Source organism: Rhodamnia argentea, chromosome 2 (genome assembly GCF_020921035.1).
Source record: "Rhodamnia argentea isolate NSW1041297 chromosome 2, ASM2092103v1, whole genome shotgun sequence".
In the NCBI taxonomy this organism is placed as follows: domain Eukaryota; kingdom Viridiplantae; phylum Streptophyta; class Magnoliopsida; order Myrtales; family Myrtaceae; genus Rhodamnia; species Rhodamnia argentea.
In genome coordinates, this window is record NC_063151.1 from 8,061,637 (window position 1) to 8,081,190 (window position 19,554).

The 19,554-nt window shown below is 39.2% G+C and overlaps 2 protein-coding genes and 1 long non-coding RNA gene across 5 annotated transcripts; 2 read left to right on the forward strand and 1 right to left on the reverse strand.

The window, feature by feature from the left end:
• Window positions 1-3,135: 3,135 nt before the first annotated feature.
• LOC125313709 lies at window positions 3,136-7,058 on the reverse strand. The gene is made up of 3 exons (XR_007197301.1): window positions 5,377-7,058; window positions 3,483-3,536; window positions 3,136-3,184 (listed from the first exon to the last, which is right to left on the reverse strand). It is a non-coding gene; the product is annotated as an uncharacterized LOC125313709 (long non-coding RNA).
• Window positions 7,059-10,181: 3,123 nt separating this feature from the next.
• Window positions 10,182-11,362, forward strand: LOC115738575 (protein RADIALIS-like 3). The gene is made up of 2 exons (XM_030671210.2): window positions 10,182-10,534; window positions 11,152-11,362. Exons 1-2 carry the CDS (start codon window positions 10,266-10,268, stop codon window positions 11,174-11,176), a joined length of 294 nt encoding a protein of 97 aa, XP_030527070.2. The 5' UTR covers window positions 10,182-10,265; the 3' UTR covers window positions 11,177-11,362.
• Window positions 11,363-12,878: 1,516 nt separating this feature from the next.
• Window positions 12,879-15,777, forward strand: LOC115738574 (PHD finger-like domain-containing protein 5A). 3 transcript variants are annotated; one of them, XM_030671209.2, is made up of 2 exons: window positions 12,879-12,954; window positions 15,381-15,777. In XM_030671209.2, exon 2 carries the CDS (start codon window positions 15,403-15,405, stop codon window positions 15,733-15,735), a length of 333 nt encoding a protein of 110 aa, XP_030527069.1. In that variant the 5' UTR covers window positions 12,879-12,954; window positions 15,381-15,402; the 3' UTR covers window positions 15,736-15,777. The 3 variants fall into 3 exon arrangements, with proteins under 3 accessions (XP_030527069.1, XP_048129534.1, XP_030527068.1); XM_048273577.1 differs by having other exon boundaries at window positions 12,896-12,954; window positions 15,353-15,777; XM_030671208.2 differs by having other exon boundaries at window positions 12,931-12,954; window positions 15,377-15,777.
• The last annotated feature ends 3,777 nt before the right edge of the window (window positions 15,778-19,554 follow it).

Genomic DNA, 19,554 nt, shown 5'->3' on the forward strand with positions numbered 1-19,554 from the left:
CTGACAGAAAATGGGTTCGATTCCCTAGAATCTGAGAGTCAAGATTTCGAGTCAACAAGTGTGCCAGGCATCGCATTCACCCGAGTGATCACCACCATCACCGTGGACGTGGCTGTAGGAATGGCCAACCGACAGTACAAGTTCGTTGCAATCTTCATCAACATAGATAGTCAGCGGGAGGGACCCATTCCCCAAGACATGTTTGACGGTGTGAATGGTAGTGATGAGGACGACGGACCAGATGACGGAGAGCACGGAGGTGGCTCGACCGCCACGGCAGCCTAGGATGGGGTCGGGAGCCAGGGAGGCGTTGGGAAGAAGTCCGCAAGTTTAGAGTCCTTGCGGCATTTTGATATAATACGTGGATAAGGAAGGTTCATGTGACCTTGTGCGTGCATAATTGGATCTAGGTGATCCCAGTTTAACCGTCCCTATGTATGATTTTGGGCACACATTTATATAGTCAATGCGCTTGGGATTTTAAGGAAAGGATTACTATGATTTTGGGTGACTCGAGGCCGTAGCACTCCCACTCTGGGTACTACCAGCAGAGCCGTGACGTCTAGATCGTTATGCTTAGCTAATTTCATTCGGTAAGAGATTATTATCATACGGTGAAGCTTATGTCGCATAAAGAATAGGGAGATCAGGTTGTAACACACCAAATACTAATATTCATATTTCACATTAGATTAGAGCCAACATAAGTCTGGCACTACACGTTAAGCAAGGTCGGCACCACATGTTCAGTTTCAGAACTACACTGCTGTATGTGCCCAGAAGGCTATCACATTTCAGTCATCGCCCAGGCATGAAAATGTCATTAAAGACTAGTAGTTCATCATCTAAACCAAAAAAAAAGACTGCAAAACGGGTTGTCGATCCTCCAAAAAGCACAGAACGCCTTATTTATGCAACAACTGACCAGCGTCATCGCATTTTTTCGCACTTCAACGACATCTGAAACCAAAAAGAACGATCCAAGAGGAAAGAAGCCACTGCCGATTCACCGAATTATAAGTTCCAGAGTAAGCTGGTAGAGCAAGCGAACGCGACCGGTCAACGAATCAATAAACGATCAAAGAGGAGCGTAAATTAGATTCCTGCAACTAGCCGGATGCTTCAAAAATCATCCGGAGAGAACAATAGAGAGCGAACGAACAGAATAGTGAGAGAGATTAATGCAACCGATGATGACCAGCTTGCTAATCCACAAGACAGCACTACAACCGAAGAAGCCTCCCGAAGAGCACAAGAATGAACGCACGACAAAGGAGAGAAAAAGGTATGACAAGGACGACATTGAATAGATAACAAGCAACTGATCTCTCTAGCCGTAATCCGATGCATTAAGACTGTAACCTGCGAAGGAAAGAGAACTCTCATATCTGGAAAAGGACGGAACAGGAGGACAAACTTCATTCAAACTACTAACCGTCTAGAATCCGAGAAACGGTAGCTTAGCCAGATTTCAAATAACTCAGCCCCAGAGAAAAAACGCAGTAGGTTACCACCTCATAGAACCCGCACCAGACAATAATCATCTCCCCACTCCCCAAAGATAATAAACTGAAAGAACAAATTTCAATCAAAACCGACAAGTGCCCAGAAGGTTTCGGTCTCGTCGCCCGATGATCAAATCCTAGTTCATCAACTCAACCAAACAAGAACTGCAACATAGGCCATTAGTCCTCCAAGATATGTCTTATTTCATGTAACAAACTGACCAGTTTCATTGTATTTATCGTCCTTAGACAGCATCCTCAGATGAAGAGATCACTCCAAGAGAACTAGGCACTGCCTTAACTGAAAAATAACAGAACTGGAGAACAAACTCTAATCAAGAAGCGGCAGCTTATCCAATTTCAAACAATCATCAACTCCGATTTCAAACAAAAATTCGAACCGTTCTCGATTGTGCTCGATTTTTTAGATCCCCTGTCACAAAACTTTTCTCATAAATTCACTGTGCAAAAACTTTTCTTATAAATTCACTGCTACACCGACCATATATCTAGTCGCATTTTACTGTATGCAATTTTTTTTCCTTGTAGTTTGTCTCATTGGCTAATTTTTTCCATCGACACATGCGATTATTTTTTAAAATTGTTTCTATTTATTTGTTTCACGCGATACAAAACCTTGCACCACAAACCTTTAAAAAAATGAAAATTCCAGTGTGTGAAGACCTTTTTGCACTTAGTGTCATGAGAAATCGGTTGGACATATTTGAATGAGCTTCGTTTTCATATTTCTTGTTCTATTTGTGATTTCTAGCTCTTGCATAGGTACATCAAGCAATTCCCGGCATGTGCTTTCATATGGGATCCCTCAAATATAGTTTGATCTGTGCTCCGTTTGTTCGATTGGGCCTCGCATGGTTCTTTCACAGAATCTTGCTTCTGCTTCAAATTTTCAAAGCATCTTTCTGGGTACTATACGTTTCCGAAACGGGGAGTTTTGAGGCAATTCCGCATCAAAAAGTGGGAGTTGCAACCATATTTTGGAATTCCATCGAGTTATGTGCTCTTTGGGTCGATAATCACCGTCGGCATTCACTCGCTCACAGAATAGTTTGATCCCGAATACAAAGCATCACCACTCCACTGCCTCATTCTCAAGTCGGACATGCTTAGAGTTAGTTATGTTTTTACCCGGTCGTTTGGGCACGGAGTTTGTAAAATCTTCAGTTTCAATTTCCATGCCTATGACCGTATCGATAATGTGTACAGCCGATCTGACCTGCAAGTCATCCTGTTCTACCGTATAAATTTTCAGAGTCAGCCAGCTTCTTCTGCATCGTGGATTAAGTAGAAAAGGCCCAACAAACATCGACTTTGAGCTCCTGTAGTTTTGCTCATGGCTTCAAAGATGTTCCATCATTCAACATGGTTGGCTAGCAACTATGAATGACCAAAATTTTTATAGGAGTACCGTTGCACTTCATCAAAATTTTCAGTTGCACATCATCTGTGATCTTTCGAGTGAAGAAAAGGATGGTTCCTGAAATTCCAACCTACCCATCAGGTCAGATCTGAAACCCCAATTCACAATTTCAACAACCTCAAGCAGCGGTACAAGGGCGAAAAGAATATCTGTTCCGTGCTTATATTTACCTGCGTCTTGTCTGATGCAGATCGAAAGGTTAGCATACCACTCCACCAGCCAAGTTTCCAACTCGAGCCTCCATTCAATTGAAATAAACATAAGTTTGGTCCTCATAGGCAGTTGGTGCCATAGCACGTGAAGTTTACAAACCAATCCACTGTGTAATTGATGACCCTTCATTGAGGCTCATATTTTTTCGTCATTTGTTAGCTACGATTTTCATAATGCAATATTATACAAATGTCCTTACTAAACTAATCTCAAGCATCAACTTTCATTTTGTAACACTCCGTGGGTGAGTGATAAAAAATTCATATTGTCAAGGAATATTGTCACGGTAAATATTGTGAGAATGAGTTATTGGAAGTGCAAACCTAGGTATCGCCTCGACAAGCAAGAATTGTCCCCATTTGGTCTAGACTCTGCACCTGAAATCACTATACAAGATGTACGTAGCTAGTTTTGATAAGTTAGCTAGTTAATCTCCAGGCACACTATGCACCGCATAAACATCACTGTCCATCCAAAAGGCATAGAATGTCATAAGGAACAATCTTATGGAGCCCAATATCAAGTTACGAATTCAAAACCAATAACTCCTTAATGCAGCCCGAAAATTTATTATGTTCCATTTTCATGTCACCTGGCTCCTCGATGTTGCTCTTCTTGTTGTCTTTTGCGTGTAACAGTTCAATGCACCTGATCAGCATAATATTAGGGCACAAAAAGATCAGTGGAACGCATAAAACACAATGCAGTTCTACTTATGGCAATCTTTCAGCTGATTACTTTACCTCCTTTTGATCCTTTGTAAAATTACTGATCTCACCATGCATTTCGAATGTGGACTTTCATGACACCAGTACCAAAGTTGGAGGAAAGTACTGTTACTCCATCACTCAGCAAAGAAAAGATCTCTCATCCTGCATATTCCTTGAGATTTGGTATCATGACAGGATGCTTCCTTTCTATAAGTAGAATAGACATAACATTCACATTCTATTCATTCATGGTTTCACTTTTTCTTTTGGAAATTATTCCAGCATAACTTTGTTAAAGGCTGAAGGTACGCAATAGGTCCCTGTAAAGAACTTTCCCATTAGTAAAGGTTGTGGCATCAGTTTCAACGGCGTCAAGTTATAAGGAATTGTTGACTGACCCTTCCCTATCATGATAAGAATCTAAGCTGGCTCATCTACCTATCAGGAGCCAAAGATGGGTTGCTCCAACTTGTAGGGAAAGGACCACATGACCAAACAGCTATATCTCTCAAGCTCAATCGACTTTATGCCATATGCCTTTTCTAGGATGATAAGGATTCGAAATATCGGTAGCATGATGGATCACGACCTCAATCGACTTTATCGAGGTGATAGGTTATTTTGACCAAAAAAAAAAAAAGTTCATTGCAGGTTGAACAGTTCCCTGATTGGCAATCACCATGGCCATTGAAACTGATGCCACAATGCTCTTACAATTGTTAACAGAATAAGACAAGCAATGAGAATTTGAAATAAGTACTAAAGTTCTTGCATAGCTATCACTGAACTTAAAAAAATCTTTATCAAAGACAAATTAACCTCATCAAGCAATGCAGAGGGATTCAATGGAAGCTCACTTTAGAAGAAGATGCAGGAAGGGGCAAAAATTGGGTACACAAAGGTGGATTAATAAACAGCATGAACATTCCTCTCTTTCCCTTGTATTCTATTTTCTTATAGTCTTGGTGAAATTTTCAAAAGTAAAAAGCTGATTCTCTTATATAGATGATACGATCAGAAAATATGAGACAAATTTATAAGTCCTGAAGTTGCCATAGCTTCTTTCTGAGCTGCATTATTTTCTAATTGTAAACACAGAGGTATCATTTTGAACCATATTATATTGGACAAATTACATGATGAAAGGCATTCTTTATTTATAAGATTTGACCAGGATGCTTCCAATGAAATTGCCAAGAAGGTTATTCTTGTTGACAGGCTCAAATGCTGACTACATGTTCTTAATCATGTTACACCTTCCCTCCAGCCTTTTTATGTACCCTATTTTTAATTGTGAAGTGGATTAACAAGAGGGGGTTTATTATCACCTCATAAGTACTCTCCCAATATAACTTTCTTCCAACATTTCCCTTTGTCAGCATCACCCCCCACCCAATTAACTTCTTTCATCTTCCATTTAAATATTGATGGATAACTAACTTGCTTGATGCATTACTTGCCTACAACAACATTTTACCAAAATTAATGGTTCTCACTTTGAACTTACACACGACACTACTTCCTCCATGTCAATTTCCAGTCATGTGATTTCAGTGCATTTGCTAGGCGTTGTTATGCTAGATCCTCCCATTTATGAACATTCCGTGTGGCACATCAATCAGAATATGAGTGCACAGACAATTGGCTTTATTGTGGAAAAGTGAACCACAAGAACATTGGACAGAATCCTTAAAGCTCAGGAGAGAGAAATGAATTGATTCTGTGACGATCAATTTGTATACTTTCTTTGGATTATCGATAAGGATTTGAAATGCAGTACGATTTATCTAGAAGTATCGCCTTTCACAGGGGCCCTTATCAGAGTACAGAAGTCACTTTCATCAGAAACCAACTTTTCCCATGGCCTGTACCAGGATTTTCAACTGCTGAACATTTTACAAGTAAAATTCTTTGCCCCTTCCCTATGAGAATACATGGAAATAAGCACCATATGAAGGATCTAAAAAGCCGGCCACTCAGTAATGTTGAACGAAACAATCAGAGGATTCTAATTACAGGAAAAGCATATGCATATGAAAAACGAATACCAGTTCATATATAGACAACTGTTGTGAAACACCCACTATCTCCAATTACTGTTGAACTATAAGGGGAGCCCATCCTGTTCGATACTTGATCTTGGTGGCTAATGTATCAAAACTTTTATTATTCAGGCAAGGGATGATTGCCTACAAACTTGTTTCAATGTTGTGTACAAAGAACCCTCTATCCAAATCCCTTAATTAACATCCCAATTGGAGCTAGCTACTTGGTTTGGTTATACCACATCTGATAATCGCAGGTCCAATCAATCTAAATCACTCTCAATGAAAAAGAAGGAAAAGGGATATGGATTCCCACTCATTATCAAGTGTTCGTGATTGAATGCATTCAGAATCTAGTCTCAGTCACGAAAAAACCACGGCAATCTAGGACATAGCTTTTGGGCTAGCAAGAAGGCGAACCAATGAGTCTCCAACTAGCAATCCCATGGCCACCCGCCACTGACAATGATAGGATGGAATCAAAGTATTGGACGAGAAAGGAGCATGTTGAAGGATCTTTAATGGATAACGGACGTGGATGATAAGTGTTCTAGCACAAGCATTTATCCAAAAGGCTCGCTCCTCTATCCTAAAAGTTGCAGGTGTTAGTTTCAACAATGTCAACCTCAATCCTAAAAGCTGCCAGTGTTACTTTCAACAATGTCAACCACGGAATTGGTAGCAAGAGAGTTCATAGGCTCATGCAAATGATTGGCCATGACTGTTATCTCAGCGAAAATCGATTTCCAAGTGATAATATTTCCTTTCTAATGAATTGTCAATAACAACCAAGAACTGATTGAGGAACAACTCTCTTCTCTTGTGAGAATCAAATCATCAAACTGTTCATATTAAATACTTGCAAGAAAGTACACCAAATACGCCAATATCAGAATTTTCTTACTCCAACTGTCAATATTGCATTTTTCCATGGCCTGTGGCCACCATCTTTTTTCGAGTGTTAATATAGAATTTTATTTTTCGTTTTCCTTAATGCTTCTTTGTTTCAGCTTGATCACAATCGATCACTGCAATTAACAGAGCAACGGACAATATTTTGGACACAGGAGGCGATCGCAGAACTAATGACTCGATTTCCTCCCAAATCCTCATCCACAATCATACTGATGGAGAGCAAACTCAATAAAAAATAAAGGAACAGCCATGAATGCGATTCGACCTGCATTAACCCATGGAGCTAGCTAAACAGCGATGCAGGTAAAAACTGAGTCATACTTCGAAACAGATCCATCCAAAACAGTCCAGAGGAACTTACTTGCCGCATTCGCTTCTTCTTCTTCTTCTTCATAAAGTCCGATCGTTCCATCACGTAATCAAATGTTGTTCTCGGAGATTCGGTGAGTCTCTGCTCGCGAAGGTTTTCAGACATTGTCGCCGTCGTTCACCTGGTGCGAGGGTTCTCAAGTTTGTACGGTTTCCTTTCCGTGCTAAAAAGATCCGGTACAAAGGAAAAAAATTAACTAACGATCAATTGCAATGATAAAAGTTCATGCAATTTTTCACTTTAGTCCCTGACAAGTAGATTTTTCACATTTCAGACGCGGTGCAATTTAGCACAGTATCTCATAACCAAGGGTACTAGGCTGATAAGTCGATTAGCAAATACTGTGCAAAATACAGATCAGTCTAGCAGGAAACTGAAGCTTCCTTTCTATGACTCTAAGTGCGGGAGGCTATTATATCTACTTACCTCTATCAAAGGCCTTTGAGTTCCCTTCACTTAATTTTCGTCCTTGGAGAGAAGGAATACAGAGAGAACTTATGGAGAGATCCCTCCATCATATCGAGGAATTCCTTCCCTATTTTCCCTTGAGCCTTTGAAGGACCGGCTCTAAGTCCGAGGCTTTTCAGACATTGTCACCGTTGTTCACGTGGTGCAAGTGTTCTCAAGTTTGTACGGTTTCCTTTACATACCAAAAAGATCTGGTGCAAAGGGAAAATCAACTAATGGTTAATTGCAATGATAAGTTCATGCAATTTTTCACGTTAGTCTCCGATAAGTAGATTTTTAACTTTTCAACCGTATGAACCATCCCGGATGTTTGGCAATGGTTTGCCTTCTCAATTTTGTAGGGTGCATTTGTTTAGAGGAAATGAGTGATTTAAAAAAAAATTTCTAAAAATGATCGCTTTTAGCACTTATAAAAATAAATGAACAAAAAAATCTTTTCATTGCTCACGAAAATATTTAGATATGAATTATTGTCAATAATAAAAATATTTTATATTCACCGATTACTACAAGCGATCATTTTTAGGAAGATGCTTTTCGAATCATTCATTTTTTATGAAATTAATGAAGGAAAACAACAATTACAAACTTTTAAAATGAAGATATTATATTAGTACACTTTATATAAGGGTACTATTAAAGTTGGAAAAATATTAATACAGTAAGGTTTAAACCACAAGAAATCAGACAAATTAGTTTTAAGGCTTTATGTAGAAACCAATGCCATCAATTACACAATTTTTTTTATTTATTGGGTTGACCAAGTTCTCTTCAATTTCATTCTAACTTTTACAATCACTTTAATAAATTGTACAGGTAGAAAAGTAAACTAAGTATGAGAACTTTCTAGTACTTGACCCGTCAACTTTTTTTTTTTTTTTGTGGTTGAACTTGACACGTCAATTAAGAGTAATAAAAATTAAGATCCTTAATACCACATTTATACAATTTTTTTATATTTGAATTTGACGGGGTTGATTGTCAAATAAAATCATCTGTACATAATACAAAGAAAAGATAGGCCTCCTACTTTTAGGAGATCTCAAAAAAAAAAAATTGTCCTCAGTCACTTTGTGCGACATGTGTATTTTACCAAATATTTCGCTTTAAATACTTTCTTCAAGTTTAAAAGGTATATTATGCAAATTTGATCTAAATGTTATATATATCTCCATAAGGTTACGCTTTTCACAACTCTAGTATTTCTGGAATACTACTTTTAAGTTGGTGATATAAAGCAATGTGACAATTATTGGGGGAAGCCCTTATCCATCTAGATATAAATTGAATCTATGTACTTAGATAATGCTATCTTTATAGTAGAGAGCCTCAAAATGTATGAATGTGCAATTAGGAGATGGGGTCGACCCTAGACCTCTGATTCTCTATCAATCTAAGGTATTTTTTCTTAAAAGTTCCATAAGATACAGATTAGAAGATACCCAATACTACATTAGGAGTTAAATATAAGTCGATGCTTATCCAATTGAAAGTGCCTACTCTTGGATTCTATGGCTAAAACATGTCTATTCCGCTGCGAGTAATTAACACTTCGCTTGCACCGGCTTCGACCGCATCCTTACATCATCGATCCCATCGAGAAAGGTTCCAGCTCCATCCCTGAACTTACGTACATGCATGTACTCTGCGTAAAGAATGCGAGTATCTGATTAAATTACTACTCATTTTACCCGTAGTTTTACAATTTTTGTGACGTGCTTGATTTAGCAAAGAAGGAAGACCCTCTCGAGGGGGGGTCAAACCTCAAGAAAACCCTGCTCGAGCTTTCGTTCAAGTATTGGAGAAACCGCCATTGAATCCAGTTAAAGTTCGATGTAGTTCTGTGGCTCGGAGACGAAGATCACGCGCAGCATGTTCTTTCTCACGTTAAAGAAATGGCACAAGTTGCGGTTAAAGAACTAAAATGAATCCGCATTAACTTCGAGAATCCCGATAACAGACCCTTGATTAACGGTAACGGACGCGTTATTATATCTAAACCCCAACTCCAGATAAGGAGCAGAGAGATAGAGAGAGAGGGGCGAGATTGTCGTGAACGTATTTTTGTCGGTTAAAAAGGAGATTTTCTAGGAGTTCAAACCTAATCCTCAGAACCCAACGACGTAGCATTATTATTCTCTGCAAAAGCTAAGCAAAAAACCACGTAGGTTTTAGCGAAAGGAAGCTCCCCCTTTTTTGCCATGAAGAAGCGAATCAACCGGTAGGGTTTCAACTCAGCTGTCAAATGGAAAAAATTTCAGCATGGTTGCTGTCGCTCGACGCGTGTGAAGATCCAATGCAGAAAATGACTGATTATTTCGAAATTCATTGCTCATTTACTCTTTTTAGATTTGGAATTTCTAGTGGATGTGATGTTTCTTGATTCCTGTATAACAACCCATTTTTTCTTTTTCTCTTTTTTTTTTTTTTTGACCTTTTGAGCCTAATATTTCTCAATACAACTAGTATATAAAGGGAAGCGATGAACCTGCGGTAGCATCACCATCTTTCCCTTCTTCACTAGAGCTTCAACTCATAATACCTCTCTTTCCACCCAAAACAAGAAAAAAGATAGAAAAAAGAAGGGAGAGATAAGAGATGACTTCGGGCTCGACATGGACGGCGAAGCGGAACAAGCTGTTCGAGAACGCGCTGGCGGTATACGACAAGGATGCCCCCGACCGCTGGCAAAATCTGGCGAGAGCAATCGGCGGGAACAAGAGCGTGGAGGATGTGAAGAGGCACTACGAGATGCTCGTCGAAGATGTGAACCAAATCGAGTCAGGGCAGATCCCCTTGCCGAATTATCGGAAACTCGGAGGACCAAACAGCAAGGGGTGCAGTGCCTTAGTGGACGAAGAGCAAAGGTATGTACATGAATATGTCTTTCAGGGTTATTCCTCAGTTGTTATTTCTAGTACCTGCAATGCACACATTGAGTCATATACGATGTTCTTTTGGTTTTAGTCTTCTTCCTTTTCAATCCAGTGATAGATGTATGCTTTTGAAGTCTAATTCGTGGACATTATTTTAGCTAGATATCTTCATTACTTGTGACAGGTTTTATCTATTGGCAATTTTTTTTAATCTTTATTGGCAATTGAAGGTAGAGAGTGGATTAGAATCAGAGGAGTTTTTCTTGGTGCTAATGTAAAGTTGCATTTTGCTTGGAAGCGGGTGCATTTTTTTTTTCGCCATTGACAAACGATTTGAAAACATTATCCTGAAAATATTTACTTATATTTCTTATAAGTATGAATAAATCACAAATATCTTCATAATTAACAAAAATAGCCATGCGTAAATTTGTTGATAAAGGAAAAAAAAATCAACCAGATCCAATTTTTCTAAAAGAAACATACAATATCAAGGAAAAAAAGTTGTTTAAAGTGGATCGCCATTCATTTCTCGCGAAACAATGGAAGCCGAGTTTAGTTTCGTTATATTTTGCAGTATATTTTCTCACTATTGTCTTATGCTCCAGGTTGAAGAGCCTAAGGATCCAGTGAAGTATTAGGGAAAAAGCCTGGTGATATTTCGGGATGGAATGATGTTCAGATGATGATCGAGCAAAGAAAAGAAATGCAGAAAAATATTTTCTTTTTCCTTTTGTATTTTCATCTGTGTAGTTCCCATTTATTAAAATAAAAGACCATGCACTTCTTTGGGTGTCATGTTGCAACTTCTAATCAAGAAAATTGCCGTAGGTTACAGCCACAACTCATTTTGAGTTTAGATCTACAAAATGCCTCCTCCTTTGCCCAAATGAAAAGACATGATCGTAAGAAATTGTGCTGAATGAATGTTAAGGATCTGAACAGATGTTTTTCTCGTTACCTGATAGCATGTGACGGTCTGGAAGCACCGCAGCTCTTTGGCTAAAATCCGGCACTCCAATGGTGTGGTGCAGGATCCTATTGGAGCCGTAGTCGTTCGTGTTCGGCCCGCCGACGATGCAGTTGATGGGGAGGTTCTCGGTGTAGGCCCCCGTCTATCTCGTTGAGAATGCTAAGCCCGTGGACCGTGAAGGTGACGACACAGGTGCCGACGCTGTGAGCCTCCACCTAGCCATCGGTGGCGTACCCGGCATTGAGCTCGTTGCAGCACCCGACGTTGTTGAGCCCGGGCTCGGCGATCAGGTGGTCGAGGAGGGTGAGGTTGAAGTCCCCCCATGGGCACGGAGAACACGTCGGCCACGCCAATCTCGACGAGAAGGGGGCGTGGGAGCTCTGAATGACAGAGGAGCACTTGCCGCTCTTCTTGGGGGGACAGCCGACGACGTGTGGTCGTTGACGTCCGGGGTTGCACGACTCCATCGGAGGAGAAACCTGATGCAGTCCATTGTCTTAAAATCAAGAGGAAGAACAAAGCTTCGAGGGAAGATAGTGAGTGCTTTGTGGAGAACACGAAGATGGTGTTTGTGTAGAGGCAGTTGCAGAGTTTAGGCGGCAGATTAGGAGAGTCTTTGGATGGCAGTTACGTGGGCTTCAACTTGTCGACTAATTTGGCCGGTTTGGAGCTACGCAAGTATTCAAAAGTTAAATCTTTGCGCAACAATTTAGATGCTCGATTTATTTCTTAGCTAAGACGTTTTTATATATCCATGTTTCTTAGCATTGACATTAATTTTATTTATTTTAATCTATTCTATTTTTGAAAAATATTTGAAAATACCAAAAAAATTTACAAAATTTGAAAATCAATTTTGAAAGCCCTGACCAAGCCTTGAGAATCAATTTTGAATAAAATATATATATTTTTCTGAATTTTTCGAAATTATTGGTATTTTTTATTATAAAATGCTTCAAAAATATAAAAAAATAACATTTGTGACCAGAAAAATATGAAATAATAGCCATTAGTCTTGTTTCTCACTTTAAATCCTAAAAATTTAATTGAGAACCCTAAATTTAAAAAAATTTGCATTTAGGTCCCTGTTTATGTTGTACGGATATTTATGTGAGAGTATTTTTCGCATGTCCGGCGCGTATCGGTATTTTAAGGGCAAAAACAATTTTTCGACACGCCGTCAACAACTGGACACGCTGGGACTCGCGTGTCCCAGGGGTAATTTGGGGAAGTTACAGTCTTTTAGGGGCGAAAGCCAAAATCTCCCCTGATCTCCGTCGCGTTCCCTTCTTCCCCCTTGCTCTCTGTCGCTCCCATATTCTCTCGCTCTCAGCTCTCTGCTATCACACAACGACGACGCCTCGACATAGCCTCGCCGCCGCCTCGCCCGAGGTCCCTCCTGTTGCCTCGCCGCCTCTCTCGCTCACTTTACCTCAAGGTTAGTATCCTCGCTCTCCTCATCCGAGTCGCCTCCCCGGTCGCCTCTTGGCCAGCTTTAGATTTGTCGTGGTGACTCTCCTTTACCCTTGAGATTCCTGTGAATCTGCCTCGAGGACTGCCACCTCCGAGATCAAACCTTGCAAGCCGAAAAGGCCTTCAAAAGATGGCAGTAAAGGAAAGAAGGTGCTCCCTGTTTCGTTTAGTACCCCGCGAACTGACAACTGAGGAGAGCTCCGAGCAATATTCTGAAAATGTGCCGACTCGATCACCTCAACCCGACGAACTTGTGCGAAGGAGCTCTGTTGATTTTTAGCGAAGTAGGTAAAGGAAACTAAGTGGAGTTCTTTAGCGGTTCTGGGTATTTTGTGGGTTGAGTGAGTTGAAGGGGCAAAGTGGACTGGTTGGTCCTATTGATCGACAACCAACAGGGCAGAATCTTTCGGGCAAAAGGGTTTATTTGTTGTGTTTGGGCCAATGCCATGTGTGTCGTGATTGTTTCATTTCTTGCTTGTGTAATTACTATGGGCTTTGTTGTGGTTCTTGACTCAAGAACGCACAGACATATTGATTTGTTTGTGATTTCTGCTAGTTTTAAATCACCAAACTGTCTGTCATTGCTTGATATCAGCTTGCCATATGAAATTGGATGATATATCACTATATTTGACTTCTACAATTATCTATTTCAGGTGATTTTGGTGAAATCATAAATATGATAATTTATCATGTATATATAAAAATATACATATAATAAATGTGTATTAACCTGTCGGAATTCTCTATTTTTTTAGAATTCATGTGTCGGCGTGTCGTGTCACGTGTCCCTTGTTGTGCCATGTCGGGTGTCCCATGTCGTGTTGGTGCAAAATAGGTTGTAACGTCTAGGTTTGTGTTCTTTGAGCTCGTTGCACTTTTCACCATTGTTCCAACATAATAAGATTAATCTGCCTCACGAGATAACAACTGCTCTTCATTGGAAATAGCTATTGATAGTTCACACGGGTCTCTATCTCAAATTTTTTCAAGCTCCTTTTGGTTTTCTACTGCTGTTCTGGTCCATTCCTCTCTTGTTCTTTCTGCTTGCATCTCTCACCTTGTCTTTCTACAGCTCTTGCTGGGAATTATAATAACCTCTTTCTGGATATGGAACAGTTTGCCCTTCAGGCAAAACTTAGTGCAGAGAAAGTTGAACCATTAGAAGGGAGAGCTGTATGCGTTACATTTTCTTTTTTTCTTTTCTTTTTTTGGTCATAGGTCTGAAGATTTTGCTTGTTTGATTTCTAGAGCTTGGTGACTCAAGACACTCCATAAAGTGTTCATCTTTTCTGTTGCAAAGCATTCTTGCATTTTACTTGCCTTTAGTCTTTATGGATGAATCGGTCCCCTCTACAATGCCGAATCCAGGTCACAATAAAACTAATAGGGGCATGGGGCAAGGGTGGTCACGGCCTAGCTTCACCTCCTCCCTGTTGTCGTCCCTTGAGGGAAAGACTTATCTAGTCTCCATGTTCTGTCACTTTAATGTCAAATGAATTTACGTTGCATATCTGTTTAGTCCATTTCACATGATTGAATCAGTTTACATTTGGCAACTACAATTTTTTCGCGGCATTGTGGCTTTGTCTTTCTTTTTCTATTGGGAGGATGGAGGGTTGTAGGGGAACAGTTGTGTCCACATAACTGAAGATTCTGTTAATTTCATTTTAATGATGTGTTTTTTTTTTTAATGGCATTCATTGCAGAAATAAGAAAGAACCTCATTTTTGTTGTCTAGCTTAGTTTGCATTATGTTGTTTCACCTAGTTTCTATCTGGCATTCTCACCTTTTGCAAAACAGTTGATGGTCACTAAACCAACTAGAGTCTGGATACCTTCTGATTGCCAAAAGCTATGTGGGGAAGACAAAACGATTCAGATAGCACATCCCATGAGTTTGAAGACAACCTCTTGAAAATTTGTGGGATTACTTCTCTTAATGCTTATTCTGTCCACATCAAGATCTAGAAGTTCAAACAAAACCTTTAGTATGTTAATTTTGGCACTATTCCAAAAATGGATTTGGCATATTAGACTGATTTGGCCACTGGTCTGGTTTAATACGCTATACAATTGGAGGTCAAAAACCAGCTGAAGTAGGTGTTTTTCTGGTTCAACTGGCAAATCTGTTTCAGTTTGAACTGGATCTTGACTTTTATATATGTTTAAGTATAAATTGTCGAATGATCAAATTAGTTTAAATTTGCTTTTTTGTCCTTTTCTATGGTAGCCTGTTCATTTTGTAGTGAATCATTGTTATTGCGTCCTTTTTCTGGCACAATTCTGCTGTACTCAACTGATTACTGATTATATGTTCAATGATGAGGAAGTATAACTTTGCATGGCTCTGATATCTGCAGCTTCCTACCGTCTGTGTTTTGCAGCTAGCTAGAGGATCGTTGCAGGGAACATGGCCAAGCATCATCCTGATTTGATCATGTGCAGGAAACAGCCGGGAATTGCCATTGGACGACTCTGCGAGAAATGTGATGGGAAGTGTGTCGTTTGCGATTCCTACGTCCGGCCATGCACGCTGGTACGCGTGTGCGACGAGTGCAACTATGGTTCTTTTCAGGGCCGCTGTGTCATCTGCGGGGGAGTGGGAATCTCTGATGCTTACTACTGCAAAGAGTGCACGCAGCAAGAGAAGGACAGGGATGGGTGTCCGAAAATCGTCAATCTAGGAAGCGCAAAAACCGATCTCTTCTACGAACGCAAGAAGTATGGTTTTAAGAAACGGTGATGGTTCTTGGATTGATGTGAACCCGTGATATTGTTCAGGTACCGGCTTCGTATTTCGCCAGAGAAAAAAGAAGCTGTGGATCTAAGCAATGTTATGATATCAGCTCTCTGCAACTATGTCTAGCCTAACCGCAATTCGATTGGGAAAGAACAAGTTTCCTGTTCATGGGAAGCGTTTGATGGGTATCCTTGGATCCCTCTACTTCCAATGTACCTAGGTTCTTCTGAGAACATATTCAATTGGGTCCCACTAATATTTAGCTATTTCAAATATTTCTCTTTTCTGAAAACGGGGACAAAGAACCACCATGGCTTCACTTTTATTAATGAACCTTTGCAAGAAAGTCTCAGACTTTCTGTCACTGATGAATCCGATGTTCCAGAACGGGACCACATTACATCCTTAATCAAACGTTCGTCAGAATAATAGGGAAACTTGGTGCCTAGAGTTTGGTTTAAAGATTCAAAAGGACTTCATTACTACTTTTTTTCGATTGCACTGCTAAAAAAGACTTCATTAATTCCCTAAAAAGGGAATTAGGCCCAGAATGATAAGGAAACTTGGTGACTAGAGTTCGGTTTAAAGATTTTTGAGATCAGGGTTCAATTAGGGATATTTGGAAAAAGAGTTAGGATGACTTCAGGCGAAAATGTCTAGATTCATGGCGCGAATAATGGCACATGACGTGTAATGGTTTGTTGTATACATGTTTTAGAAACATATTGTTTTTGAAATTTATAAGAAACAAGTTTTCCTAAATTGTATTAAATATGAAAGTATTTTAGCAATATGGGTTTGGTCGGGTCGAGTCTAAGTTGAGTATGATTTGGGTCGGTTTGGGTCATTAAACTTGTATTGAATAGAAATGAGTCAAAATGGGTTAAATCATTTTACTTGTGTCGGATCATTGGGTTGGCCCATTTTCCATCCGACCCACCCGTTTGACAGGTCTACCCTTAAGTTCCTTTTAACTCTTCAACTATAAATATAAGATATATAGGTTTAGTAATTTTTCATGCTACGTATAATCGTAGGGAAAAACCATAGAAAGTCATAAACCTTGCATGAGAAATGCAATCTAAGTCCTATACCTTTCAATTGATTCAATTAAGCCCTAAAATTTCTCAAAAGGAGTAATGAAGTCTTTTTTATTAGCAGTACCTAAAATTTTCGAGCTTCACAAAAAAAAAAATTGCCTATAATGATATTTCTAAGGTGCACTTTTCGCACTACGTTTTAATTTTTTTACAGCATTTCTTTAGTAAAATAGAACTTGATTGAACAAATTGAAAGATTTAGAAGTCAACTGCATTTCATATATAAGGTTTAGGATGTTGTGCATTTTTCGCTATAATTGTGGCAACAACATATCCAAGTTTAAGTCATAATACAATGGAGAAATTTTCAAATAAGAGCTCGAAATTTCCTCATTTTCTCAAATTAGAAACTGAAGTAATCATGGCTATTTCAAATAAGGGCTTGACCTTGCCAGCCGGCTATATATTCCTACCGATCAAGGACATTTTCGTCCGAAGATAATTTTAACCTAATTTTTTATTAAATTAAATTAAAAATAAAAAATAATTTTTTAAATTAAAAAAAAAGGTGGGAGGGATGCCCTCCAGCCTGGCTTTTTTTTAATCTATTTTTTTCTTCAAATTTTACCATTTTTTATTTTTTTGAATTTGTCTTTTCTATGGTTTTTTTAATTTTTTATTACGTAATTCAACTAAAATTTTGTGTAAAAATTAGGATTCAAATCACAACGACGTAGTGCCACATATGATTTCACGTAGGAGAGATAGAATAGTAAAAAGAATCACATGAACATTTTATGGTAGATAAATTGGATGGAGTTAGCAAAGAATCAAGCCCTGCGCGAGAGCCGACCTTGAGCATGACCGGTGAGGGCTGGCCTCGTGGCTTTCGAGGGAGGCCTTGCCCGGCCTTCTCCGGGCACGGTGGTGGCTGGCCATTGCCCGAGACCGGCCACCACTAAAAAGAAAGAAAAAAAATGAAAAAAGAAAGACAAAAATAAAAATAAAAAAATTAAATGACTAAAATGCTACTAATCGGCTAGTGAGGCTGGCCCTTTTTTAGATTGACATGGCTACTTCGGACCATTGTTTGAAATAAAATCCACTTTATTCCCTTATCTGAGAAAATGATGAAAATTTTATGTCCTTGTTTGAAACAAGGTCGGCTTCAAGCTCTTATTTAGAATTTTTTCTAACACAATGTAATCTAGGACAATGCAGTTATTTGAAGTCGAGTTCCCTTAAGGATTTTTCAACTTTGTATCGAGCGCCCATCAAGTTTGTATCGTCCACGGGTCGATCCGCCGATCGATCCTCCGTCAACTCAGCATCGTTGGTACATCGATCGGCCGGTTGAATAGGATCGATCGAGATTGATCCTTGTGGCCGACCATGGATTGGCTTGGGGAATGCGTCATCGCATGGTCGGTTGTCGGTGTCGCGGTCCATCCTCGATCGAGATACATCGTTGGTACATCGATCTACCCGGACCGTGATAATAGCACGTGAGATTTTATGGAATCTTTGTCAATCATTCTAAAAACTTAAATTGAGTGTGCGATTTAATATGTAAACATTCTAAAATGTTTGGCTTTGAAGATGAAATATCAAACACATGGCCTGCGTACAGGGAATATCCTCCTGATTCTTCCCCATTTTCACCGACCCCAATCTGTTTGAACAAAATGAGAATGAAGGGGCTCGTCGTCTTGGAGCATCGTCGGTTTTATGTTGCTTTTGCAAATGTGGATCTCCGAGCAAATGAGAGTAAAAAGTGAGATTTAGTAAATTCGGAGATTACGGTTTAGCTTAGAGAGTTTGGGAATTAGGGTGTAATTGGGGAAATTAGGCCTCTGCCCATAGCACAAAAAACGGCACGTGCCACACACGTGGTGGTCATCCGGCAAAAATTTATGCCGCTAGTAAAATGTAAAATGTTCTTTAAGCGCTTTTCACTAAACACTCTTCCCAGAATTTCCTTTCTTGAGTGCTAAGACTTAGTAAGGCGATTCAAGATAGAAATGTCGCACCCATCTGTGCTCTCTATAGAAAATTTTCCCGAAGTCTCACGTGTTGTGGCAACTATCTTTTTTTTTTTGTCGTAGTGGCAACTAAATTAAAAAGTTCTTTTCAGACTTTATAACCAGATAATCTCAATCTCAGCAAAGGTTTCCTTATCTTTGCCATAAGCAAGCTAGCGTTTTCTAAACAAATAGTAACTCCAAAAGATACCGGAAAATTATCAAAAAAAGTCCTAAAATTATCGTACTTTTGTCAATTCAATCATAAATCTTTTAATTTTATTCAATTCAATCATAAACATTTTGTATTTGTGTCAATTCAGTTATAAATATTTTGCATTTGTGCCAATTCAGTCCACTCGGCCAACCTTGGCCGGCCGGCGCAGACGTGTAAATTGATCGGCACCGACATGGTAATTTTTAATGATATTTTAATATTTTTTGTCAAATGTTTTATTCCTCCTTTTTTTTTTTCTCCTTCTTCCTTCAGTCGTTAGCGACTAGTCACGATTGGTCAGAAGGATTGAATTGACACAAATACAAAAGCTTTAGAGCTGAATTGGAATAAATACAAAAGGTTTAGGACTAAATTGACAAAATTAAAAGGTTTATGACTGAATTGGCAATGTGCAATAGGTTTAGGGCTTTTTTGACAAATTTTCCTAGAAGATACAATTTAATTGGGTTATGAGGTTCAAAAACAGAATCTACAATTGGCAATTGTTTATTCGAGTTGATACATTGATTGCTTGAGGCAATCA